At 37.7% G+C, this 26,840-nt stretch overlaps 1 protein-coding gene across 3 annotated transcripts in view; it reads left to right on the forward strand.

The window, feature by feature from the left end:
• Positions 1-324: 324 nt before the first annotated feature.
• CAPN7 (calpain 7) overlaps positions 325-26,840 on the forward strand; it is a 31,335-nt gene continuing 4,819 nt past the window's right edge. Inside the window, exons 1-19 of one of the 3 annotated variants that reach the window (XM_038173691.2) lie at positions 325-502; positions 2,372-2,480; positions 3,973-4,130; positions 6,342-6,409; positions 7,285-7,485; positions 8,942-9,028; positions 9,879-10,005; positions 10,780-10,865; positions 11,881-11,974; positions 13,527-13,673; positions 15,282-15,388; positions 16,638-16,758; positions 16,994-17,138; positions 18,110-18,209; positions 19,526-19,661; positions 20,093-20,168; positions 22,532-22,677; positions 23,163-23,225; positions 25,775-25,905. In XM_038173691.2, the coding sequence (XP_038029619.2) occupies positions 401-502; positions 2,372-2,480; positions 3,973-4,130; positions 6,342-6,409; positions 7,285-7,485; positions 8,942-9,028; positions 9,879-10,005; positions 10,780-10,865; positions 11,881-11,974; positions 13,527-13,673; positions 15,282-15,388; positions 16,638-16,758; positions 16,994-17,138; positions 18,110-18,209; positions 19,526-19,661; positions 20,093-20,168; positions 22,532-22,677; positions 23,163-23,225; positions 25,775-25,905 (2,204 nt within the window). In that variant the 5' untranslated portion in view covers positions 325-400. Of the gene's footprint in view, positions 503-2,371; positions 2,481-3,972; positions 4,172-6,341; positions 6,410-7,284; positions 7,486-8,941; positions 9,029-9,878; positions 10,006-10,779; positions 10,866-11,880; positions 11,975-13,526; positions 13,674-15,281; positions 15,389-16,637; positions 16,759-16,993; positions 17,139-18,109; positions 18,210-19,525; positions 19,662-20,092; positions 20,169-22,531; positions 22,678-23,162; positions 23,226-25,774; positions 25,906-26,840 lie in introns of those variants that run through there. The other 2 variants (XM_038173693.2, XM_038173692.2) reach the window with 2 other exon arrangements.

Below are 26,840 nucleotides of genomic sequence, written 5' to 3' on the forward strand. Positions count from 1 at the left end.
AGGTGCTTGGGGACATGGTTTAGTGGGTGACATTGGTGGTAGGGGGGTGTTTGGACCAGGTGATCTTGGAGGTCTCTTCCAACCTTCATGATTCTGTGAGCGCATGATTCTGTGAACTAAAAGAGCCACCTGCACAGCACAGGGCTTTGCAGTACCTACTGCACTGAACACCTCCATTAAAAAAGAATAAAAATAAAAAGCAGAAAACAAACAAACAAACAAACCGGGAGCGCACTCCCCACCGCCACACCGCAGGCGGGCGCCATCTCAAGCACCCTCCCCGGGGCGCGCATGCGCCGCCCGGCTTCCGCGTCAGGGCGGGGAGGGGAAGGGAAGGGAAAGGAAGGGAAGGGAAGGGACAGGGTGAGAGGGGCCGGGGAGGGGGCGGCAGGGCCCGGCCATGGACGCCAGCACCTTGGAGCTGGACGCGGTGAAGTTCGCGCAGCTGGCGGTGCAGCGGGACCAGAGCGGGCGCTACCAGGAGGCCGTCTTCTACTACAGGGTATGGGGCGGGGGGGGGAAGCGCCGGGGGGCGGTGGGGTCCCAGCCCCGGGGCTCTGAAGTGGGTGAGCGCAGTGTTGGGGTGCCTGCGGGCACCAGAGGTGTGGAAAAGGTCTTAAATAGTTAATGTGGGGTGAGCTGAGTGTGTTTGTGGGAAGTGGGTGCTGTTGTGCGACGTTGTTGGTCGTAAATGCCAGCTCTGAACTGTGCTTCCGTCATGTAAACAGCCGGTGTGCTGGCTCTGCAGGCATTTGGAGGCTTAATGTGTGGAAATTTATTGTCACTCTGCCTCTTCAAGCCAGGTAGAACAGTTGTGCTTGAAACAAACCGCAGGAGAAGCATCAATTATGCATGTTTTTTTGACATATTGGGTTGAAGAGCCACATTTGTTTTGTGCGTCATACACAGACAGGTTACAAGGGGATACGAGATCTGTCTGATCTATCTGTACTTCTGGTACGCCACAGACGTGCGTATGGTCCTTCAGCAGGTATCTGTAGAATGTTTTTTCTCCCAAATAGCTGTATGCCACACCTTAGCAGTAGTTAATTGCTACGCATAAAAGGAACAGCACTTCTCTTTTCCTTTGTAATGTGGTGATGGATGTTAACCATGAGCATGAAGCTCTTGGTTCTGCGATGCCCATCGCTAAAATATTTATCCTGATAAGTACAGGCTGTATTTAAGCTTGGGCAAACTAGGCAGGTGCCTATGGGAATAAACTGATAAGCTTGACAACATCATAGCCACAAGAGCAAAAGATGCCAGCTGTGACTGCTTGCCCCACAAGGAGCAGCCTTTCTGGAGACCATCTTTGTGGAGCAGCTCTCAGGGAGTTACTGCTCTGCTTCCTACTAACACAGCCTGCTATGTGACTGCCACCTTCTCATCTGCTGCTGCTAGGAAGAAAAGCACTGCTGCAGAAGTCTGTCTGTTCTTTGCTTTTCCCCCTGTGACAATAATGAGGACAAAGTAAGGTTTTTATCTTCGTTTTTAGGAGTGACAAATTTCAGTTTTCTGTATGCTTGTGAGACTGCGTCAGCTGTGGCTGTTGATTACCACCCTACCAAACCTTAATGTGTTTTTCATAAATGTAGTGAATAGATAGGCAGCTTATGCAACTGAAGGCATTTTTTCTACATAGATTTGTGCGGTATAGAAATAGCCTTAATGTGGATAAACACGCTCTGCATCTGAGCTGGAGACCTACACTCAGTCCTTGATGTACTTTGATTAATATCCAGTGTTTTATGTGCTTACAAACATTTAAAGATCAAAGTTTGAGGAGCTAGGAAACTTTAATTTTATAGAATTTTGAGATTTGATAGCATTATATGAGTAACACTAATAGAAAAGACTTCATAAACCAAAATTCTATGGGTTTGATTTCGAAAAGTTTTTGTATTGGTTTTCTTCTCATTATTATCAAATTCAATGTGAATAAGTTCAGTAGCATTTTCTTTTTTTGTTTGTTTGTTTAAACCATAAATCTGAAGCTTTAAAAATAAAAGACAGCTTGCAACCTGTGAGCTTTACTTAAATGATTTTGGTGCATGCTTGAGAAAGTTTATTTAACGTTTCTGAGTTTGTGGATTAAACTATATGTGCAGATCTAAGATCAGGCCTTAAAGAACTTCAGAAGGTTTATTATAGTTTTATGGGTTGTCCCATGTGTGAGAAATTGAGTGTAGGAGATTGGATTTCATTTATAACTTCCTTGCAACAGATCTTTCCCTCTAGCCACTGAGTCATTATGTAGATGTCAGGTCCTGTTTTCATGCAACTTATGGCAGTTAGAGGCCCTCTGTTCATTGAGAATAATTTTCCAGGCAGGAAATATTATCTTTGTTTCAAATTCTTTTCCTTTCAGGAAGCTGCACAAGCCTTGATTTATGCTGGGATGGCAGGGTCAAGCTTGGAAAACATTCAAGAAAAAATAAATGAGTACTTGGAGAGAGTTCAAGCTCTCCATTCAGCAGGTGGGTAAGGAGCTTTCTAATTAAGCCTTTGTTTCAATTGAGTAGAACGCCTTTCAGTGCTGTGAAATATTTATCTGTGATGTTCGCTCTGCTTTTCATGTTTCTATTATTATTTTTTTTGCACCGTGTAACAGACCATAAATACAATAAGCACATCAGTATTTTGAGTTCTGTAATACCTCAGAAGTGAAGCACTTATTTCCTAAGCACTTGAGTGTGGATATTCTTTCCTTTTAAGTATTCCTAGGAACCATATCTGCACAGCAAACCTGATAAAATAATTAAGCATAGCAACAACAACAACAAAAAACAATCAGGAACTAATCAAAACTTCCATCTAAGCCTCAGCACCATGATGGGTTCAAAGCAGGTGTGTTTGGATATTTATGTAGAATTATTAACTTCAAGAGGGTGAAATAACACAAGAAGTGTTTGGACATAAATCAAAATCCCCAGTTATTGTACACCTGTAATTCTCCTTTAGAATCTCAGCCCAAGTGGGATGGTGGGAGGTCTATAGACCAGTCTCGTGCTCAAATCAGGGTAGATGCTGATTTTTGGATTAGGTTGCTTGGGTCTGGCCAAGTCCAGGAAATCACTACAGACAGAAATTCCCCAATGTATCTGGGCCTGTGTTCCAGGGTGCAATTATCTTTCTTGTACGATTATTATTTTGTGTCTAGTTGAACTTTCCGTTTCAGTCTGTAGGCAGTTCTCTCACTCCCTTGCTTTGCACCACGCTGAAGAGGCTGAATCCATTTCCTTGTTAAACTGATGATTACCAGCAGATTGCTATTAGGTAGCAGGACAAATTCTCCTGCTCCTGACCATGATTAGGGACCCTGGTGATTGAACACAGTATTCCAGATACAGCCTACCGGGCACTGAGTAGGGAAGTACTCAGGGACTCCCATGCCCTTTTCTGCAGAGCTGTTCCCCAGCTGGGCAATCCCAGTCCGTCTGGTGTTGGTCTGTCCCAGGTGTGGGGCATGGCACATCTCCTGGTAGAACTTTCTGTGGTTTCTGTCACCCTGTTACTTTAGTTTGTCTGTGTCCTTTTGAATACAGCTGTGCCCTGGAGTAAATTGGTTTGGTGGGGTCTGCAGTCTTGATGAAAATGCACAAATTCTCCTTCAGGTCATTAATAAAAATATTCAATGAGAGGGACACCTAAGGAACATATATATTGCAGCAGGTGATACATTTTCACAAAGGATACAATATTTCATATAATGAAACAATCTTGTCTTTAGTGTAATATGAAAGATTCTGTGTACCTTACTTGGCATGTGAAATATCCTGAGAGCATGTCCCTGCTTTTGGGGAGAGTGTTTGTTTTTCATCGTTGCAGAGATGTCTGTAGCGAAGTTTTTGTTTCCAGTCAAAAAGTAGATAATGCTCATCTGGTAGAACTGCTAGGGCTTCAGTACTGTGTTAAGGATGCTTTGACGTGTCTGCTACTGTCGAATGCTAAATACTCTTTTTCATTTAGTTCAGTCACAGAAAACAGATCCTCTGAAGTCAAAGCAACAGTTGGACTTGGAGCGTGCTCACTTCCTCGTTACGCAGGCTTTTGATGAAGATGACAAAGGCAACGCAGAAGAAGCTATAGAGTTGTACACAGAAGCGGTGGAACTCTGTTTGAAAACAGTATGTTAAGCTACAAGTTAACTTGGTGGAATTATGTGATGGTAAGAAATTCTTCCACTTACACAAGTGACTGACCCCTAAAGACTGGCTTAAAAATGGAGTACCTGTATTTCTAAAAACTGCTTTTGGATCTTTCTTCCATTGGATGTTTTTGTAATGTTTCTTCCCATTGTTACGTTGTTCAACACAAAATTCATGGGGACTTGTGATTTGTGTATTTTTCTCTGAACCAGATTATACTAAAAACTAGAAATATTCTGGAATTTTTTTCTTGTTAATTTCTGCACTAGAGTGAATGCAATGTTAAAGCAGAAATTAAGAACAGTTAAGATTGAAGATGACTTGCCAGTATGTCAGCTGTATTACTTTCTGAGTTTATTAAAGGAAGTAATTTTTGAGAAATTTTTCATGTAACACTTCCTGAAAACGTAAGTCCCCAATGCCAAAACTAGTAAGAAAAAAAAGTATCACTTGATTACTCAGTGCTCAACATTAAAACTGTTATGAGTGAATTTGATTCATGTTGAAGTTAATGGTAGGGATAAATTGGCTGTAATATAAGAAGAATGTAATTACAGGTACTGCTTTTTTCTCTTAAGTCCAGTTGTCATAACTAACTCATTATAGGAAGAGCTCACCATCATAATGTAACTCCACCAAGTCTGTTTTTCTTTTCTCCTCTTCTCTTCCCTTTTTATAGTGTGAATATATGTGGGTTGTTGGGAGGGAGACATTACTATTGCTGCATACTAGAGTAAAACCTTTGTTCTGCTTTTTGCAAACCAGTTTTAGGTAGCCTGAAAAACCTTGGCGATACAACATAATCAGACCAAGAGCTCTAGTAGAACTGCTCTGTTTTGTTTTTGTTTTTTTCCATTTGAGCTGTTGCATCAGAACTTCTTCAGTCTATTATATAAAACTTACTGCAGCAGCATACTTTTTTCCTCTGCTGCATTCCTCTTTCTGTTCTGTTAGTGCATGCAAATATTACTTACCTATGTAGAAGTTACTCTGAAATTATCTCATGTTAACAACTGATGTTACCTGATCTTTTGTTGTGTGCAGATACTACTGAACTTTCCTTTGGTCTTGATTAGCATATTGTTTTATTAAGGTGACTGTAGGCTTTATCCCTCGAGGGGATCAAAAAGTGTCTTCCTAGGATGAAAGACGATTGAAGGAACTCTATCTTGAAGCAGTACTATTTTGTTTTCTGCTCTGTGTATTCAGGTGGAGAGTTTCACTTTCTTACCCTTGAAGCAGTCAGAGATCAGCCATTCCTTTTCTTCTGTGGCTGTCTCCTGGATGGGTCTGTAGGAGTACCACATCCACTGCTTACCTTCATGGATCTTTCGAAGTCTTTTCCAACCAGGAACTCTTAAGAGTAATTTATTACCAGATAAAAGTAGTTCCTTATAAAGAGTGCTTCTAGTTTCATTTCTTAGGGTGAAAGTAGCTTGCTTTTTGTTTCCTCAATTGACCTAGAATCAGTCAAGGTACGAAGCCAAACCCTGAAACCTGCTTGTGGGTGTCACAGAAAGAGCCACACCTCATGCTGTGTCTCTTGCAGATTACCTAGTTCCACTAATCATGCTTCACTTGGAAGCAAAAAAAAGTGTAAACTGGTTGTACGAGTAATCTATTATGGCCTACCTCCCAACTGGGAATAGAAGTTAGCACACTTGATAACTGTTTTGGTGCCGTGATGTGGATAATTTTATGCTTCACATCTGCAAGAACAAGATTTTTAACTTTCAAGTAGACTCTTTCAACAAAAGCGAACATTCAAATCTATCTTTTCCGAAGTTACTATGGTTATTTTTGACTTGGTTATAGGAGGAAAAAAAAAAAGAACACATCTACGTTCAGTAGTGTACATAACATTTGCTTTTTAATATTTTTTCCTGTTCAGAATTTTAGTATGGTTAATCCTTCTGGCAGTTTTTTGCGTATAGTATTTCCCACACTGAAGAATTTTAAATAACGCTTTCATTCTACAAGCATTTGCTAGGATTGCAAAATGATATTCACTTAGTACACTTTTTATGCTGAGATTTTTAAAAAACACATCTGCTCGTTTCAAAGGAAAATTGGAAAAAATGGGTAGTTACTGTTGGCTGTAATTTAAAAGTGTGGAATTGTACCAACTGAGCTTATAAAACGTGTGTTTTCTTTGGATGTGTAGCTTTTCTGTTTTGTTTTGAATTTAAGGCTACTGAAACTTCAGAAGCAGGCCTGCAGTCAAAACTGAAACAGCTGGCTCGGCAAGCACTGGATAGGTGAGTATAATACTTAGCTCAAGGCAGCAATTTAATTGTATGGGTAAATCTAGTGCATGGGAGTCTATGTCTAAAACAAGTTACGTGAGTGTGAGTTCAATGTAAGTCCTTTTTCCAACAGTACGATGGAAAAAAATGGACTGTACTGGGCTTTTTCAGTATAAGCTGTTTTCCAGCACTTTTTCAGTCTGTGTTTTTAAAAAAAAGTACTGATTTGAATGTGTAGCAAGCCAGCAGTTCAATGCAACAACAAAAAATATGTCTCTTGAATACACAGTCTTCAAGCAGTTGAAATGCTGGGTTATGGTAAAGGTAGTAGGTTTTTCTGTTATGGTAGTTTTTAGACAAATTAAATCCTGAATTTCTGAGAGAAGGCAAAGCAGTAGGTGGTGCTGAAGCCAATGTTGGTGATCCTATGATCACCATGTAGGGTCGGTCTGATCCTACTGTGTCCTGTCAGTGAATTACTCTTAAGAGGGAATTTTTTCTCTCAGAGTTTGTGGTCTTTTTCTGAGGTTCCAGATAATGAATGTTTACCCAAATTCTCCTACTAGCATAGTCTTAAAGGTGACAAAATCTGATGAGTTCTGCTGAAAGTAGTTCATATTTGAGTTGCAAATGGTGGATTTTCATTTATTCTAGAATGGGAAAGTTAAGAAGTACTGGCATCAGTACTGAACGTTTTCTAAAACACCTATTATCTATTGATGTTATTTGTGAATTGATTTTTCATAGGAAAAGTGGTATCGGTCAATTTAAGCATTTGTTCATCCCATTTAACAAATATGGGAGCATGAACAAGGAAATAAATGACTGAAACATAACTTTATATTTTTATTACAATTGTAAATAGAATGCATTTTTATTTGCTTTAGAGCAGAGGCACTGAAGGTATCGATGTCAAAGTCATCTCAGAAGGAGAAGTCAAATGCAGCTAAACCAAATCATCCGGTCAGAACGTTTTTTCCATTGGGACCTGATTTTTCTTTAAATGATAAACCACAGACAATCAGAGCGGTACAAGCTAGTGAATCTCAAGGTCAGAGATACACCGCAGAGGAGATTGAAGTACTCAGGTAAGTTGAGGCCAAGCTTTTCCAAAGTTTTAAAATTTGTGCACGCATTCTTAGTGTATCTTAGACAGTAAATTATTATACACAGAACAGTCTTGGAAAAACACTACTTATTAACTCTGTTGTTGTCATTATATAGATGTTAAATTGTTTTCTCTGTGGTCATGCAATCAGTAGCTTTTATTCACGGAGCATACTACCTGGAGTGTATTTAGAAGACAATTTTTTATAATTGACTGCCAGAATTATTTTTTTATAGCTTTATTTTTGTATATACCTGATTGAATTTATGAAAGATCCAACTCTGAGATGCCAAGGTACAAAGTTGTTTTTACAGATGATACAATTAATATTTCATTGGAAATTGAGGAAGCATAATATATTTCAGGATTATGCCTTTTATTATATCTTGTTCTTTTTGCATTGATTTTTGTTATTATAGGAGTCATAATATACGAATAGTAAGGAATCCATAAACTCTTTAGGCTAAATTGTGAATTTTGAAAAATATTAATTATATGCAAAAATGCGTTGTTTGATAGGTGTTTCAGCATTCTTCCTTCTACCTTCATGGTCAATAAGACCATTGTGTTCAGGATGATGTTCAACGCTGTCCAGGATTTGATCTTAAAATATTTTGTCTGTTACTTTAGTTTCAGGGACTTAAATGGACTAAGGATGTAGTCCTAAAGATGGAAGTGTATGTGCATCTGAAAAGTTGCAGACCATGTAGAATTGCCTTATTAAAATTGCATTTGTTTGTGCAGATATATTTCTGTTCTGTGGATTTTGGGGGGAGTGTTAAGTCTTGCCAGATAAATTAGTTGTGTCTTATCTTTCATTATAATATGATTTTAAAATATTTCACGTATCTTTTTCAGCTAAATTCTTGATTACAACTTAATTGCATTCACATTTAAGTATGATTCTCTTTTTTTAAAAAAACATTCTATGTACTTCAATCAAAAATGTACTAATTAACATATGCAGTGTGTTTATTGGTTTTTGTTTGACAAAGCATTCCAAAATACTACCAATTAGATGAAATTTCATGTCCCTAAGTGTTAATTGTTGTCAATTTACCCTAAAATTCTCTTCAACGAGTTGCTGAAGGGACTTGAGAAATTCTGTTTAGAATAAGGTATTTTTTACATGTTACTTCTAGACCTAGAACAGGTTTGTGGCTTAGTCATTTCTCTCTGGCATGGTGACTTGCCCACAGGTACGTACCTGTTGGATTAGTGACTAAGCCACCAAATGCTGCACATCTCAAAATCAAATGAATGACAGTGCTTATTACATTTGCAAGAGGTGGTCATCTTGTCTTCAAAGGCACCGTTTGTTTTTTTTGTTTGTTTGCTTGTTTGTTTTAAAAACTAATTTGATGAACTTTTATGAATTTAGTCTTGAAAAGATGATAGATAAGTTTGTAACTGTATTTTTCTCTTACGATTTACAGAAAGACTTCAAAAATTAATGGTATTGAATATGTCCCTTTCATGAGTGTTGATCTGAGGGAACGTTTTGCCTTTCCTATGCCATTTTCGTAAGTGCTATTCAATTACTGATCTTGTTCTGTTTTTATTTCCAAAGCTTTCCCATATTATTGCTGTGTTTTTCTTCCTCAGAATTTAAAACTGCTTAAGTAGGATTTTAAGCATAATTCAGACTGAGTTATTTCAATACTGTGGCCTCCTTTATCCAGCCTGGTCTTTGAACTTTAATGTAAGCAGATCCTGCAGTTGTTTCTTCAGGCCTACCAGCAGAACATTTTATTTGGCTTTTTGGAGTATTGAACTAAGATGGAAGTTTGGGTCCACTTCCTGACTGCTGTGTATATTACTTTGCCTCAGTTATCCCACCTGTAAAATGAAGGTGATAGCTGTTTCTTCTCTAAAGAACTATTCAGAGGAAGAGTGATATATAAACCTCTAGATGTTTATTCATGGGCCATGGTATAGGTTCAGATTACATAGTCATAATAGACAAGACATCTGGTTGGTAGTTGTTTTTTTTTTTCAGTTTTCTACTGAAGGCTTGACAATCAGATAAAGCTTGATATTTTCTGAACTAAAGAAACTTTTCAGTATTAGTTCATCCTGTTGAAGTAAAGGAAGTAATTTGGGTTTCTGCTAGTATAGATGGCTTTTTGCAATTCCTTTTTCCTGTTCAGTCTTGTGAAGGAACCTCCTGGGTTTTATTTCACATTTTCAATATTTTTGCTTTTTTTGCCCCAAATCAACTATGGAGTACTGTTCTTTGAAGTTGTCTTACAGCTGTGTACCTGTTCTGTGCATATTTTGTACCATCTGTCAGAAGTACAAGATCTGGATATACCATGAGAAGTTTTTCTAAGCTGTTGACTTATTTCTACTTCCTTCCTCTCTCAAATCTAGCGATAAATGTGGGAAGTTACCGTTATCCCCCAAACAGAAAGCAATGTTTGCCAAGTGGGTACGGCCAGATGACATAACAAATAACCCTACGATGATTTATACCGTATCAAGTTTCAGCATAAAACAGGTAAGTTGTTCCCAAAGAGAAATGTATGCTGTTAGAGTTGATTGCAGGGAATGTGAGACCTTATAAAGGAGAAAAAGCACATTTTTTCAGAAATGAACCTCTAAATGTGAGAGAACTTTCCTTAACTCTCTCGAGACTAAGTAAACAAATCAAGAAATAGTACCACCTCAGATTCCATGCGTTTTCTAGCCATGAAAATGAAGAGGTATGTCATCAATGGAAATGAAAACCAGAATTTGAATTCCAGCTGAAAATCCTTTCTTCCAAAAACAGTAGTAAAGTTCGCATGAAAAAAGGCAAGGTGTACTCTGTGGCAAACAGTTTATTTCATGCAAAAAGTAACGGGCAAGATTTTAATTTTTGTATTTAAAGCACAAGTGGCCCACTGAGAATAGTGGAAATGTTTTTGTGTAGTGTTAAGTTGCAGATGGGCTAAGCTATTTTGAAATCGGCAACAGATTTTGCCATTGAGTATAGTTTACACTACGGAGTGTGTTTTGGGCAAAAAAAGAGGTTAAGTGTGAGTGAATGATGAAGTAGCTGCACTTGTCTCTCATCACATTTAAAAGATTTAATAAAGGTAGTTTGCTCAGTATAGGAAGCAACATGTTTCCTGCCTTTTTGTAGTAACTCTTGTTTCTCTCGGTGTAAGTCCTTTCCCTTTTGAAGGGCATAACCAACGATAACATTTTTCACCTTTCCACACACCCTGTTTGTTTTTTTTCCAGTATCTAAGTATTAGTAAATCACATCGTTGTTCTCTTTTCTTTATAGACAATAGTGTCAGACTGTTCTTTTGTGGCATCACTAGCTATCAGTGCAGCATATGAAAGAAGATATAACAAAAAGTTGATTACAAGGTAAATAGCTACTATTTTCTATGATTTTGTCAGATTTAATAGTGCTGAGCTTTGGCAGTATGTCTGCAGTGGTGGTATGTAAATTGATACCTGTTAAGTTGTATAGTTATATGACTAACGGAAAAATATTTGGATTAGTATTCTCTACTTTCATCAACTTTAGCTGAGATTCTATATTTGTATGACTATACACAGTAAAAGTTAGTGTTTGTTTCACCTTCATCTCCGTGGGACTTGTGTGGCTTTAGCATTTCCAAAAATGAAAACAATTTGAGGTAGATGAGTATAAAGACATTGGAGTCTAATTTCAGATGTGCTTTGAGAAGAACAAATAGTTTGGAAGGCTTGCTTTGTTTTTAATAGAAATGTTACTTAAAACGTTTTATAGGTTTGTTTTCTTCATTTGCTGTACTAAAGGCTGCCAGATGGTCTATCTTCAATCTCACTGCAGAGTTAATGTTAACAACACTATCTCAATTCAGTTTAGCATACTACGATAAATTTAGCATGGGTTTGGCTGTCTGTCTGTCAGGAGCCCATTGCCAGACCAGTGTGTGAATGTTGTGCTTGGAATTTTGTTTCAGCCTGTACTTCTTGAAGTGAAGATGCATTCTTTTCATCAACATTGAGTCCTGTAGCATTGCAGTCTTCAAACCTTTGACTATCCTTCAGGCACTTACTGTATTTAAATGGTATTTGCATATCTTCAGTATGTGTAACAGTAAGATAAAGGTGTTTGCATTGCTTCTGTTAGAGAAACGATTAGGTTACTTGTGTACTTTTTCTTAGTCTATTAAGGGAGGAACCGCAGCAAGAGTAAGGTATGAAAATAAAGCCTACTTAAACACTATTATCACTTTTACTAAATTTGAGTGACTCTTTCATATAAAAATTTCACATTTATCCTTAGCGTGAATTCTAGAAACAGACCATATTAATCCCACTTCTCGTGTTATCAGTGTATCTACAGCCATGTACTTTGTCACAATTTCTTATTCTTTTTTTTTTTTAACAGTATCATTTACCCTCAGAATAAGAAAGGGGAACCAGAGTACAATCCATGTGGCAAATACATGGTGAAACTTCATATCAATGGTGTACCTAGAAAGGTAAATGATTAGGGGGGAAACTTAATACTGTTACTGTTTAAACCATATATTTTGAAGGATTGGTCTGCTTTACTGTGAAGCTGTGCTTTCAAAGCAAAAAATTTAGGAACATTTTGACGGAAAGTGATTTTTAATTGTTAAACTTTTTGGGATTCACTTTGGTAGTGAAATATGTAACGGTAGAGATTTTATCTGCAGATGATCATGAGAATAGCTTTACTCCCATTCAATTCAAAAAAATAAGTTTACATTGCATAAAGGAATTATGAAAACCATACAGAAAAAAAACGCATCCCATATTCATGAATGAGTATTCCTTTTCTCAACCCCATCTCAGAAAAGAAGTTGCAGAACTAGAAAAGTACAAAGAAGAACTTCCAAGGAAGGCTATAGGCCTGGAATGGTCAAAGGACTAAAGTGGATGACCAAAGATTTTTAGTAAAGAGAGGAGATGCCTGAAGATAAATAATACAGCTTTATGACTTCACAAGTGTAATTATCTTAGTGCATATAAATAAGGACATAAATTAAAATTGTGTAGCAGTCACTATTGCAGATCATTGTGGATGATGAATGTTTATGGGAGTTCAAAAATCAAGTGGTTCTATTTAGAGAGAACGGGCTGCGGGGGTGAGTCTTCAAATGCTATTAAATGCTAAGATATAGCCTCTCGGTCAGGAAGTCTGTTGGCAACCCAACAGATACTTCATGGAAGTATCATTTATGTACTTGACAAGCTCTTCATACTCTTTCCAAAAGATCTCGTAATAGCTGCTTTCTGTTAGGATGAATGACTGCGTTTTGTGAAAAAGATTGTCTGTTCTTAAATGAATAGGATTTGACCAGAAAATGTACTGTGTTGGTAGTAGACTAATGTCAATTTGAGACTGAAACATCCATACTGGGGAACTGTTTCGGACCATGACAAGTACTGCATTAATGATCTATACTTATGCAAAGTATATTCCACATGATTTAAAGGAGAAACATTAGTATTTTCACAAGTGTTGCTTTGACATTATTTTCCTTTCTAGAGAGAAGAAATTTAAACCTGGAACTAGAGACTGTGAAAGTAATACGACACATTTTGTTTTGCTGTAGATATGTAACTTTATTTTCCTGCTGGCTACTGAACATAGTATACGTTCTTTTTCCTAATTAGATGAGGGATATTGGTGGCTTTTTTTTTCTTTCTTCTACTGCTGGTAATTACCGAGCTTTTCTGTAGCTGCCTTCAATAAATGTTAAACGCTTTGTGAGTACTGTCAACATCTCCATTTTATATAGGGGAAACTGAGGCAGGTGTTTACTGGTCACCTGGTGGACCAGCATATGCAACACCTGGCAAGACAATTTCTTGTTCACAAGGGCAAATCACTGCAGGATTGATATGGGTGTCCACATCTAAGAGTGGTCAGGTCTGTCTGTGTCTCAGAAGATACATATTGCTGAGAGTTTTTTTTTTTTTTTTTTTTTTTTTATAGTTCTTGAAGTATTTCCAGAATACTGCATTAGCTTTAGGATGACTTTTTCATTTGTTTATTTTACACAGGTAATCATAGATGACCAGTTACCTGTTGATCATAGCGGGGAACTCCTCTGCTCTTATTCTAACAATAAGAATGAATTGTGGGTATCACTAATAGAAAAGGCCTACATGAAGGTCATGGGAGGATATGATTTTCCTGGATCAAATTCTGTAAGTAGTAAATTATTTCTAACAAGCAAAAAAAATCCAGTTAGATAACCTGTCAAATAACTTTCCTTCTAGTGAGATCAAAATTAATTATTTGTGGAGGCAAGTCTTTGATTCCTTCTATTTGTTGCTCTTTTTTGTTGTTGTTTCTTCATTCCACAAGTGTACTTAACCATGCTTGATGAGATCTCTGCCGAAGAAGGTGTCTTACTCATTCTGGTTTGATGGAGTTAATCTTGGTACTGCAACTGTAGGACTGGAATGTATGGTTGGAAAGTATTTGTGTTCTTATTGAGTCTAGGTGAAAATTTTGGGCAAAGTTATTATTGATGCAGGCAAAAGAAGTTATGCTGATTTGTGATTCAACTGTTATTCTATCAATAGGGCAGTTTTTCCTTTTTAGGTTAAAGAGTCAGATAGGAAAGGAACATACTGAAGTATTCCATGTATATGGAGGGAGCAAGTACTTCTGGTCTGTGAAAGTTTACCATATTGTTCCATGTGTTTATATGTTTCAGGTTCCTATAGTGTAGCTACTGAAGAAGCATTAATAATGCTTCCGCTAACTTGACATGCAAGCTATTCTTTCAAAGAGGCTAGTTGACTCAAATGAGTTGCCCAAATAATCTTCATTCATGACTTAAAAAGCATTTCTGATTTTTTTTTTCATTCAAACTTCTTAAGAATGTTGATAGTGTATTTTTGATTCCATGGTGCTGTTTGTGTTCTAGTTGGTGTCTTGATAATTACATTCTTTGTGGGTATGACAGGTAATCATCACCTTTGGAAATATACAAAGCCACGTTTGTCTTGATAAGCAAAAGGAGTAAATGTAGCATGCTTTTGTATGCTATAAAAACATGTATGTTTATGTCAGTGGTGGGCTGATGTTTTGCAGAGCAAAAAATCATGAGACAACAGCTGTGTTATCCACATTGTCCTCCTTTAACTTGTTATCTGGAAAAACAGCTTGACTCATGACATTTAATCTCCACCCATCCCACGTCTTTTGACTATATTATAGCTTCCTTGTCTGTTCAGGTTTACTTATTGTCCATGTTGTATTTGTAATTCCTGAAATTCCCACCCATCAGTGCTGTTTATTGACCCTTCAAGCATTTATAGTTCCTGCTTTTCCTTTGAGGAGTACAAAGCAAAAGAAGCAGTATTTTAAGGAGATGAAATGGAGAGATTAAAGCATCTTTTAACAGGAAAACATGAAAGGCCTTACCAAAAAGAATAAAAAACCTAAACCCTGAGCCTTAGAAATAAAAGTTAAATAATTAAAAATGCATTTATAATATCAAGGTTCAAAATATTTCTTCTGAGATTGTGCTTTAAAAGTGTATGAATCAAAGAAGTAAATGCAACACATCATAGAACTGCGCATGATTGATCACTTTTTAATGCTTATGTAGCTTTGAAATTCTGGTTCTTCATCAGTTCATTTTCTAATTTTATATAGTCTAAATCTTGAGCCTTTTATGTGTGGAACTATACTGTAGCACATATACTTGGTTTCTTTCAAGGCACTTATAATTTATGTGCAGGGCATTGTAAGCTTATAGATGGGTTATCTGTTATGATTTCTTTTGAATGTTTGTATTTCAGAATATTGATCTCCATGCACTGACTGGTTGGATACCGGAAAGAATTGCCATGCACTCTGACAATCAAGCTTTTGATAAAGACAGCACTTTCAGAATGCTCTATCAGAGGTAGATATTCTTTCTTAGCTAATTAAAATGATTAGTATTTGAGCAACTATGCAGCAAAGAGCAGGTTGGAACCACTGTATAAGTTCAGTCTTTAATAGGTAGAAGGAAGTATAGGAAGCGTATCCCCTGGAACTTGATCTGCTGTCCCTAGCAAGTGGATAGAGTATGGTGTTAATCATATCACAAGATCTTGGTTATGTTCCACTAGTAAATCTGGAGGAGCAGCAGAAAGCTGGTCAAAACTGTGATACTGATCTTCAGGCTTACTGTAACAATTCTACTTACAGTGCAAGATACAGCTGTCAGCTGTATTAAACATCAACTAGCAGGTACTTTGATTTATTTCAAAACTTTCTGTGCAACCAGTTTCTTATGCATTTCACAGCAGTGGAAGGGGGATATTCTGTTGACTGAAACAACTCCATGATGAGAGTGTGTGACTGTTTCTGCAGTGCTTTTTCAGTAGGTTAGGAAGTCACACTTAATTGCTAATAGCTTTTCAGATATTCTGGCATTGCAGTTTGGAGATGTGGCTGCAATTAGGATGAGATTATAGCTTCACTGTTGTTTTTGATCTGTGCTAGACTGACAATCTGTAGTGCAGTGACCCTGTAAACCATGTAGGAACCCTGAATGCATACTTGCTTTTTAGCATGTGCTAGAAAGCATGCTAGTAGGTCTTCACAGTCGTACTTGCTGTGAAGTTAATGACTGCAATTCAAAACAATTGCAGAGCTGAGTTGTTGATGTTCAGACCCTATAGGCCTGTGCTGAATAACACAAAACCTTAGCGTAAACATTTGCAAAAGCCTAGAAGGATTAATTTTTCTTTCATATTTGAAAAACATGGAAAAACAAGGAAAGCCACCTCAAAACCCTGGGGTCAGTGGAGTTGTTGATTTACTCTATGTAGTGATTTAGCTAAGTGTTGATGAAACCATGTTTGTGTTCAGCTGAAGATCTGTGAAGAGTCACTTTAATAAGTGCTACAGATTGAACTTCAGGTTGACAGATGATGTTTTTTTGTTTGGAACAAAAATAATATTTTTTTATGTGCAGCCTGTACTTAGATACTGTAAGAAAATAGTTCCACTGTGATTTCTGATTACAAAAAATGTATTCCTTTTTTTTTTTTTTTTTTTTTTTGAAATCATGGTCACACAAATAGTATACAAGCATACCATTGCAGTGTCTGTCAAATGTGAGTTTGCAACTGGTAATGTGTTATTTTTCACCTCTTTTTGAACAGATTTCACAAGGGGGATGTCCTTATCACAACAGCAACAGGTGTGATGTCTGAAGAGGAAGGAGAAAAATGGGGTTTAGTTCCAACCCATGCCTATGCAGTCTTGGATATAAGAGAATATAAGGTACCGAGTGAAAAAGAAAGGTTTTTCAGATACCTGCTTGAAACTTGTGTCTGAGATAGGTATCTACTGATTTTTGTTCTAATGGCTTATATAGTTTATTTTGTCTGAGCTTCACTGGGAAATTCCAGAAGCCTTAATGATGATGTATTTCCTTAAGATATTGGTCTGTATTCATATATTTAAAAAAGGAATCTTGACAAGATGAATCCAGCAATTTTATTTTGTATTTCTTTAGGGACTTAGATTCCTTCAGTTGAAAAATCCCTGGAGCCACTTACGTTGGAAGGGAAGATACAGTGAAAATGACACAAGAAATTGGACCCCAGATTTACAAAAATATTTGAACTTTGATCCAAGAACAGCTCAGAAAATAGACAATGGTAATAAAGCATAAAAAGTAGCTATATAATTAAATAATGTAGATCTTTGTGGTTTATCCCTGAAGAAAGGTAGAAAGAAATACAGAAAAAAATAGCAGTCCTGTTTTTTTCTGATAGTTATGAATGATTAGCTCATTATTTACTTGGTGATTCATTTAGTAAGGAATTGTGTATCTGCAGAATCTAATAGTTAAAATTATTCATGTAATTTTATATAAATTTTAAGGGAGCTAATTTTTCAGACTGTATTGACATACTGGTTTTGTTTTCTAAGTGTAGCTATTCTCTCTATATTTTTTTTTAGTGCTGCAAGATATGCAGCTGCCAATATCAGGGACTTGCATTATGATGGTGTTACTTTTTTTGAGTTCACTTCATCAGGAATCTGTCAGTTTGCAGGTGGTGTTGGTTGGAGTTGTAATTAAGCAAGCTATAGAGAATTCAAATAAATCCATGAGAATTGTAAAGACGAAGCAGATTGGGGGTGCCAAAACAATCCCATGGGTATTGGATGAAGTATCTTAGAAATACATTTAAACATACTCAAGTTTATTGAATGTTTTACTGAGCTACTAAACTAGGTCTCTGAACTAGAGGAGCCTATTTGACTATGTTTTTTTTTTTCTCAGAAACTTAGGAAATAGGCAGTTCAGAATCAATAAGTGATGTATTTTTTTTGGCTACAACAAATATTTTCTCATGCTCCTGATTAGTGCTTGAGAATGAAAAATGCCCCGACAGCTTCAGGTTGAGAATTTGGAGATGTGCAGTTATTCTTTGCTTTTCTTGTTTCAACTTGTTTGTTTTGGGGATTAAGTTTAAATTTAGGAACATGGGCAATGCAAAATTATGACTTTTTACAGAAATGTGGGTTTATATAACCTCTATTATTTGCCTAGAAAGAGACTTCTGAAAAAAAGAGTAAAAGCAAGGTGTCTGGTAAGCAAACAGTAACAGCAGTCCCTTTTTAGGGATCTTCTGGATTGCCTGGGAGGACCTGTGCCAGTACTATGATGTTGTCTATTTGAGTTGGAACCCAAGTCTTTTTAAAGAGTCTACATGTATTCACAGGTTGGTCCAAGATAATTTTTTTGTCAATATAGCATTAAAATTTTTTGAGGTGTTTACTTCCGTCCATTCTTCTCAATTACAGCTGAAGAGCCTGGACTCTGACCATGGTCCCAAGCCTGCCTTTATATTTCTAAATTCAAAACTCAGGCTTGGAGCGTTTCTGTCATGTTGTTACAACTCCTGTGACCTTTATGATGCTGCTGTGGACATAAGGTTGTGTAAGCAGCTTCTGACCTCAGTCCTTTATCTCTGTATGGGAACAGAAATCAGATTTTTGTGCACTCCGTGTTTGTTTAATCAGTCACTAGGCTATGCTTGAGTAACCTAGCTTTTATTTGAAATTGTTTTTCCTGGACAGTTGCAAGTCATTTGTGCAGTGCCTGTTGTCTTTACAAGGTGTGTTCACTCACATCAGAACAGTCAAACTCCATTTTTCACCAGTTGTCTTGTGTTAACTTCCTTGGCCGTTGATTTTTCTGAACACAATACCTGTCTCCCACCTAGTATCCATCACATTCAGCCTTTCTGTTACCCATTTTGAGGAGAAATGCCTCAGTTTCTGGTAGTGAGGGTTCCTCTCTCTTCCCACTCCAGTGTGCTGTACCACACCCCCATATTCTCTTCAGGGCTACTCTCATCCATTCTCTGAGGCAGAAGGATAGTAATAATTTGAAGCTCAGCTGAAAATGCAGCCAGCCATTCACACTGGCTGCCCAGTTAAAAAGGGTGAGAGGGTCAATGGAACTTAAGAATACCTTCATCCATTTTTGTTCCTAGTTTGCCACATTTTGCATCGTCGCCAATACTTTGTGGTTTTCCCCACTGTATTTTTCTTGTCTGGACAGTTCATGAGGCAGGTTTTGTAACAGGGTAGCTAAAGGATTTAAGACTTCATGCAGGCACCTTTCCAAACATGAAAGAGATTAATTTTAATTTTAAAGTTTACCTGAATAAAAAACGATGGGGAAAAAATTGGCAATAGTGACAATATTTGGCTAGCTCATAATCCATGAATTGTTCACCTTTTCCTGTGCTTTGTGTGGTTGCAGTCACCATACCAAACAAGCTGTTTGCATTTAGCATTGCTGATAACCATGCTTGTATTGTAGCAAAGTCGTTTATAAAAACAAATATAAGATAAAGCTTCTGACATGGCAATTACAAATAAAGTAGTTGTAGATACCAGTAGAAAATTAGCCTTTGGTAATTTTGTTACTGATAATAGATAGCTCTGTATGCATGTAGGATTTTCAGTTGGTTTTCAAAATGCAAATCAATATCCTACTGATCTAACGAAGTGTCTGCATTGCTTCTAGTACTTGGGATGCAAAACAAGGTCCAGTGAAGGATGCTTACAGCCTGGCTAATAATCCTCAGTACAAACTGGAGGTCCATTGTCCACAAGGTGGTGCTGCAGTCTGGGTGCTGCTCAGCAGACACATCACAGATAAGGTGCCAAGTTCTTTCTAGATTGAATTCTGTGATGTCTTCTCTAAATTTTTCGATACTGCTGTCTCTAGTATGAGCTTATATTTTCACGTTCAGGTATGTGTGCATGCGTGTGTATATATATAGATTTTAAATTCAGTGGGTATAGATACCTGCATAGAAGATTGTCGAAATGGACCCAAAGTGAAAAATTGAGAGTACACCATAAGGGTACTGAAGTAATTCTAAATCCTGAGGGCCTGAACTTTTTTTCTGTGAGATTGTTCAAAGTTTATATCAGATGTTTTAAAAGGAATTGGTCGGGTATTTCAGTAAATACAGCTATGAGACCATACCATGTGATGATTGAAGGGTTTGAGATAATGTTATACTTGATTTAACGTTAGTTACATTCCACAGAAATATATATCTCTACTTAATTTGTGTTTTTATAGGATGACTTTGCACACAATCGGGAATTCATTACAATGGTTGTATACAAGACTGATGGCAAAAAAGTTTACTATCCAGGTTAGTATACTGTGATTGTCAAAAAGATGATGTTTAAAAGTAAATGAATTCTTGCAAAGGGTTTTGTAGGAAAGAGAGGCACAGTTTGTGTTAAAACTGGATGCCTCATTCTAAGACGTTAGTCTTTCGAAATAGTTGTTTGAGCATTTGACCATCTTTGATAGACTACACTGAAGGAATAAACCAAACTGCAAGCATTAGAAGCGCTGAGCCCTATTTAGAACTTTACCATAGCGCTGCTAACACTTGATTTTGCCACAGCATTTTCTTTATTGACCTGTTTATTTTGCAGTGGCAGTAATGTTTAAAGAGACACTGCTTCTGTTTATCAGATAACATGGTTATTTCCCACATTGGTGAAATGATTTTGGTTTACAGCTTCTCCTAAATGATCAATGTTAACTGTTCTGTGAGCATGGCTTTGCAAAGTATCTAAAGTAAGTTCATGAGATACTCTAAAATATTTTGAAGTGTTCAGCTGCATTGGGTATGTAATGTTTAAGAAAATATTTAGATGTTTAATTTTATCCAAGCGTTACATTACTCTTGGTCATTATAGGTCAGATTCTGCTTACCCTAAGAAGAAGGGGATTGATTTTTGGAGCTTTGTTGTAGCTGCAGGAAAGCCATGCATGTTTTATTTCGAGACAAATAGCAGATCTGAGACACAGGAAGTAAAGGTAATGGCTAGGTAGACTGCAACCTTAAGGTAGAACTGGTAACGTCATGGTTTTATTTGTTCTCTATGTCACCATATAGGTCTTGGCATTTAAACAACAAACAACAACAGCAACAAAAAGCCTCCTTGAATTAATTCAGTGAAAATGCATCCTGTCATAAGCAGGAGTTGGTTTGTTTCTTTTACAGTTAGGGAACCCCTTCAGAACTAGGGTTGTGTTCAGATAGCTCTTCACACAACAGGTAATAGCAGGAGTTAATCAGAGAGCAGCTTCTAAAACTCTTCTGAACAAAGAGAGTGGAATTTGTGCTTGTTTATTATTATTTTCTGTGCATTTTTTTTATTTCTCCTACTGGAATGGCTGATAAGGGTTATAGTGTTCTCTGGTCTTGTTTCAGTTAACTATGCCAACCAGTTTGCCTAAAATCCAAATGCTCTTTGAACAGAAAGCATCCACTGAGACCTTACCAAATAATCATCACTTGTTGCAAGAGCTGATCTTGTTAAAGAATTTGCTCTACCTTACTGCCCAAGACATGCTTGTGATTTTGCAGGTTTTTGTAGCAGTGCTTTTGCATGTGTGTTATACTGAAAACATTCTCAAGTGGGCAAATGAAACGTATTTGTACAGTGAAGGAACTGTTCGGTTGTGCTTGAAACGGTCTTCCAGCAAGACTATTAACAAGAGCTGGATAATTCATCTGCTTTCTCTTGCTACCCAAACTCTTTTATAAACTTTTAATCTCACGAGCTCAAACTCATTTAAAACCCTTTTCCATGGAAATAAATTTGTCAAGCTGCAGTATTATTTTTACCATCTGTTGAAATGAGATCAGAACAAAGCAGGTTAATCCTTTGGCACAGAGGCAGGGCTTTCCCATTCCTAAGCTTCTCATTGTTTTATATTAATCCTTTCCCCTCTCCCATGTTGCTTTGTAGAACAAAGGACCTGATCCTGGGTCTGTTGAAGTAATTGGCTAGGTTTGTTCTTGCTTCACTAAAATTAAAAGAAGTCTGGAAATAACCAATTAGAGACTGAATAACGAACTGTATTGTCTAATTGTAAAAGAAAATGTTTGGGATGTTTATAACAAATGCTGCATTTGCATTGCTACTGGGACGCAACTACATGTATGTGTGCAGTGATACCAAGGGGGAGGGAAAAAGATGGAGATAGTGGGTTTTTTGTTGCTTTTTTGTTGTCTCCTGAAGACATTAAGATCGTTGCAGAATCTTGTTTACCAACTAGAACTGTCCTATCAATAGAGAAGGGAGCATCTCTAGAAGATGCTTCATAGATTTATTTGTATAGAATACTCAAACATTCTTCATTCTTTTCTTTAAACTTCAACATAATCCCAGTAGGTTTCCTCTGGATAGAGACACTGGTAGGAGATGGGCAAGCATTTCTTGTAAGTCATGGGATCTAAGCTCAACTTTTAAGAGCAGAATTTGTCCTGACATGTGATGTACCTCTCCTGAAAATGATAGTTGCTCTTAATATTATTTGTCCTTTATGAGCAAATCTTGAGGCTTTCTTTTGAGAGCACTGAAGTCTGCTTATAGTCTGACCTTAGTACCAACAATCTGACTTTCTGGGTAAAATTTGCTGATTATAAAGTGGCTAAGAAGTTTACCAAGCTGGAGGATTTTTTGATGTGCAAGAAGTCCTTTTCCTTTTCAGCTGATCCTCCTCCATATATTGATGGTATTCGGATCAACAGCCCCCATTATCTGACCAAGATAAAGTTGACCTCTCCGGGGACCCATACGTTTACCTTAGTGGTGTCCCAGTACGAGAAACAAAACACTATCCATTACACCATCAGGGTATGTACTGTTGGCTTCAAATGTAATGTAATGTAAGCAGTTATAGCATAAAATGTGCTTTATTTGTTAATTTGATGAACAAGAATGCTTTTGGGTTGATATTGTTACTTTGAGGGAGGCTATGAATGATGGAGCAGAACCACTGAATAATGTGCTCGATAATGTTCTCCCCTGGAGTTAAGACAATGTATTGTGTCTATACAATACAGTTGGGGCGATAGGAACAGGACTCACCTGCTTTGGCAGTCAGCCACTACTTGAGATCTTTTCGGAGCAGAGATGGGCTCCAATGACCTCCATCCTTCTTACCCAAGTATTAAAGCTGCATTTCCTTGGTGGGGATTTTTTAAAACATGTAAAGTGAACAACTATCTAAAAACTGTGTGTATAGGCAATTTTCCTTTTTTTTTCTTTTCTAGTATGTTATGATTTCATGTGAAAAGTGCCAGATGAATACATAACCAACTTCTGCTTTTACAACACAGGTGTATTCCTTGTGCAAGTTTACCTTTTCCAAGATTCCTACACCTTACACCGTTTCCAAACGGGTAAAGAAATATTTTCTTTTATGGGTCGCTGTATAATAATTTGGTTTTGGCTTTTCCATATGTGAGATATGTAAGGTTTCTAAATACATTTTTACGCTAATGCCCAGACATGCCAGCTTAGGCTATTGTCTCACAAACAAAACTTCTTAGCGAGGTCAACTGAAGCTTAATCTAAGTAATCTGAGCATACCTAGCGTAACACCAATCCTGTACTTTTGTTATATATAACATGCCAAAGCTGCTCTTTAGGTATTGTTCGTACCAACATAAAAGCCTTGGGTGGTTGACTCACTCTGTTCACACCACTCTGTAAGAACAGTTGCTTAACTTTTATTGGCATAAAAATCCTATTTGGTACGTAAACTCCATCTTTGTAGTAGTGTTACAGCTGTACCAGTGCAGATAGTACTACAAAACCTTTGTAGAATAGACAGACCTTTGGAGTAACAGCCTGTACCCTAATATGCAATTATTGTGTGGAGATCAGATTGTGCCAGTGCTACTGTAGAGTAAAAACTCAGCCAAGAATGTCACTCGTTTTCCTTTGTTAGAAGTTTTCTTGAAAAATTCTTGGCATGACGGGGCAAAATCAGCAATGGCAAAGTAAAAGCACCAATACCAAGACTGTGACAAATGGACTTAGCATGGCAATATCATGATACTTCACTGGTCTTCAATTTTGCTAAGGCATCTCGAAAGTCTGTAATCACTGGGATAAGCACTTGCACTGCAAAATAGGAATAAGGTGATGTATGGATGGTACGTTTCATATAGAAATGGTCCCTAAGAGTAGAGCAGCGGGGGCAAGAGCAAAAAACTTGACTAAAACTAGCGAGAAGCCCAGGCGGTTTGGGGGCTGGCTGCTGTTAGTATTTCAGATGTTAACATGAGCTGCAGTTATGCGTTCAGCTGAGGTATAAATATAGATAGGCGATCACAGGATGATGTTTATTTTCAGAGCTATACCTGGTATTAGCAATTTCATCCTCAAGAAAGAATGAATTACCAGCTGTTAACTTTCATCTCTCTACTTGATGTGTACATACCCTGGGAAATCCTAATATAGACAGAAGTTTTCTGTCCAAAGAAGCAATGTCTTCAGGAAAAGAGAAACGGGGCTGCGCTGAGCCACAGTGGAATGGTCCATTTTCTAGGATGCTTGTGCCTGAAGTTGAGGATTATGTTGCTTCACGTAGCCAAGGCACCATACCATCTTGCAGCTAGGCTCTTAAGTTTGGAAAGTGTTTTGTAACAGCCCCTTGAATCTAGCTTGTTTGGGAGAATAGTAGGTGGCTCGAGAGATTCCTGGGAACAATGTGAACACTCAATGCAGAAAATCGTCACTTCTAGCTCTTAAAAACTGAGCTGGGAGAATGGCTTAAGAAGGCAAAAACACACTGAAGGTGACACAGCTGTTTGAGGCAGGTCATTTGTTTGATGTTGTAACATGTTTAAAGAGAGAATTAAGTATGTGGAAACCTGTTAATTATTTGAAGCTGTGTCTAGCCTTCAACCAAAAGGCATGTTCTATCTGTATCATTACATACAAAAAGCAAGTTGCCTTTCTTCAATGCTTACCTGGTATTTGTTTAGTAGTTACTGCAGTTAAAAACAAGCAGATAACTAATTCACAGTTTGCCAGCAAAAGAAAGCTCTGTTAGATATCTCATACTAAAATTGAGAGGTCAACCTCTGGCACTAGCCTAGCTGTAGTGGGGCTCCTGGAGCAAAGTCCAGCTGAGCTGGTTTTTGGACACTGAGCAGAGAAACTAAATCACAAGAAAAAAATCTTGATCCCTGCTGGTTTGACGGAAAGGGGAGGGAAGTAACATCCAAGGAATGTATCTCGGCCATAAATTTGTGCGAATGCCTGGCATGTCTTGCAAGTCTAAGCTTTCACTTTAATGACTAGCAGGGGGAACTCGCAAACAGATGGCCTGTTTCTCCACGTCTGAGCAGCATGCTTTTTCTTGTATTTCTTTGTCCCTTTGGAATCTGTCCTCACGGATACCTTTCTTGTCCCTGCAATGCTGTTTCTCAGAGTGCAGAGATGTGAATGGACCAGTGGTGGGAGGAGTGATTTCAAAAGCCAAGGCTATAACACAGGCAGTGTTGTAACTCTTGTGCTGTTTGTGCTTCTCATTTGGTACAACAGAGGAGATTTTGGGAGAGGAGGGAAACACAACAACAAAAACACGACAAACTAAACACAACAAAAAATCTTGAAGAAGACACAGGATAGATGGGAAGACGGATTCTTCCTTAGATACAATTGCTCATAGTCAGAAACATTCACTGGGTACTGTTACTAAATATAAGCTGAAATAGCCTACCTTTACAAGGGACTGAAGGCTTTGAGTGAGGTAGGTGGAGGACTGCAGTGAAACTTTCTGAATACGAACACATTCTGCATTTCACTTACACTTAAAAAAAATTCAGAGTCCATCAATCAGTGACATCTGAACTGAGAGGATTTTCTAGTCTTATATTGCTTTTCTATACACACAAACCCTCAGGATATAAACATTTCTGTATTTCTCATTTTTTAGGTTAATGGACAATGGAAAGGTCACAGTGCTGGAGGATGTGGAAACTTCAGAGACAGCTACAAAAATAACCCCATTTATCAGTTCCAGATGGACAAGAGTGGGCCATTACTAATTGAACTACGTGGACCAAGGTTTGTAGAATAAGCATGTACCTACACAGTGGGAGTATCATGTGCTATGGACAAGTGTGGTCAGTATTTTCCAAGGAGAGGGCGGGAAGCACCCTGAAAACCCAGAAGATGAGATACAGGAGGCAGCTCAGATAAATAATACTATTTGTTTCTAGCTTTGCCATCAGTAGCAATTTAAACTTCCATTTTTTGCTACTAAGGAAATCCTTGATGTACAGGGAAGGCAGGAGTCTTCTTTCGTTTTAATTCTGGGGTCTGAGCAGAGCTAGGTCTTGCAGAGCAGGGAAGAGGGTACAAAGGACTTGTTTCCTCATATAATTATCTTATGGTCATACTTCCTTTTCTTTTATAGCGGAGCTAATATGCGGGATACTAAACAGTAACTTAAGGGGTTCTTAAATAATGGTCTGGGCAGTAGCTTGAGCTCTGAAAGTGCATTAACTCTGTGACCTGCAGATCAGGAGGAAAAAATGGATGTCAGTGCCCTGTGGAGTATCTTTCACATTAAAAGCTTCTCCCTGGTATTGCAAGTGGTATTTATGAGTTTATGGGCACTCAGCTGTTGCTCTGATAGAATATACCTGTATCAACTACTGCAGCCCATTCCTGGAAAGGCTTAAGAGGACTGAGAGTTGGAGGGGAGATTTGAGACAGCAGAACATAAAATAGGTTTAACTTAAAACATAGCTCAAAGCTTTTGACCCTCACAGCCCCATTTGCACACAAAGTAGTGTCAGTATGCTTTTTTTAAAAAAATAATGTTTTCTCACAACTGGTAGTCTGACTGCTGAGGTTATGCAGGTCAAATTCCTACAGCAAAATTCATTCTCTACCTCAAAATGCCAGCATACGGAGCTTCTAAATAGCAATGTATCTCTTAACATGCAGTCAAGTGTTGTGATGGTTCTTCCGTCTTTTTTTTTTTTTTTTCGCAA

Source organism: Anas platyrhynchos, chromosome 2, assembly GCF_047663525.1.
Source record: "Anas platyrhynchos isolate ZD024472 breed Pekin duck chromosome 2, IASCAAS_PekinDuck_T2T, whole genome shotgun sequence".
Taxonomy (NCBI): domain Eukaryota; kingdom Metazoa; phylum Chordata; class Aves; order Anseriformes; family Anatidae; genus Anas; species Anas platyrhynchos.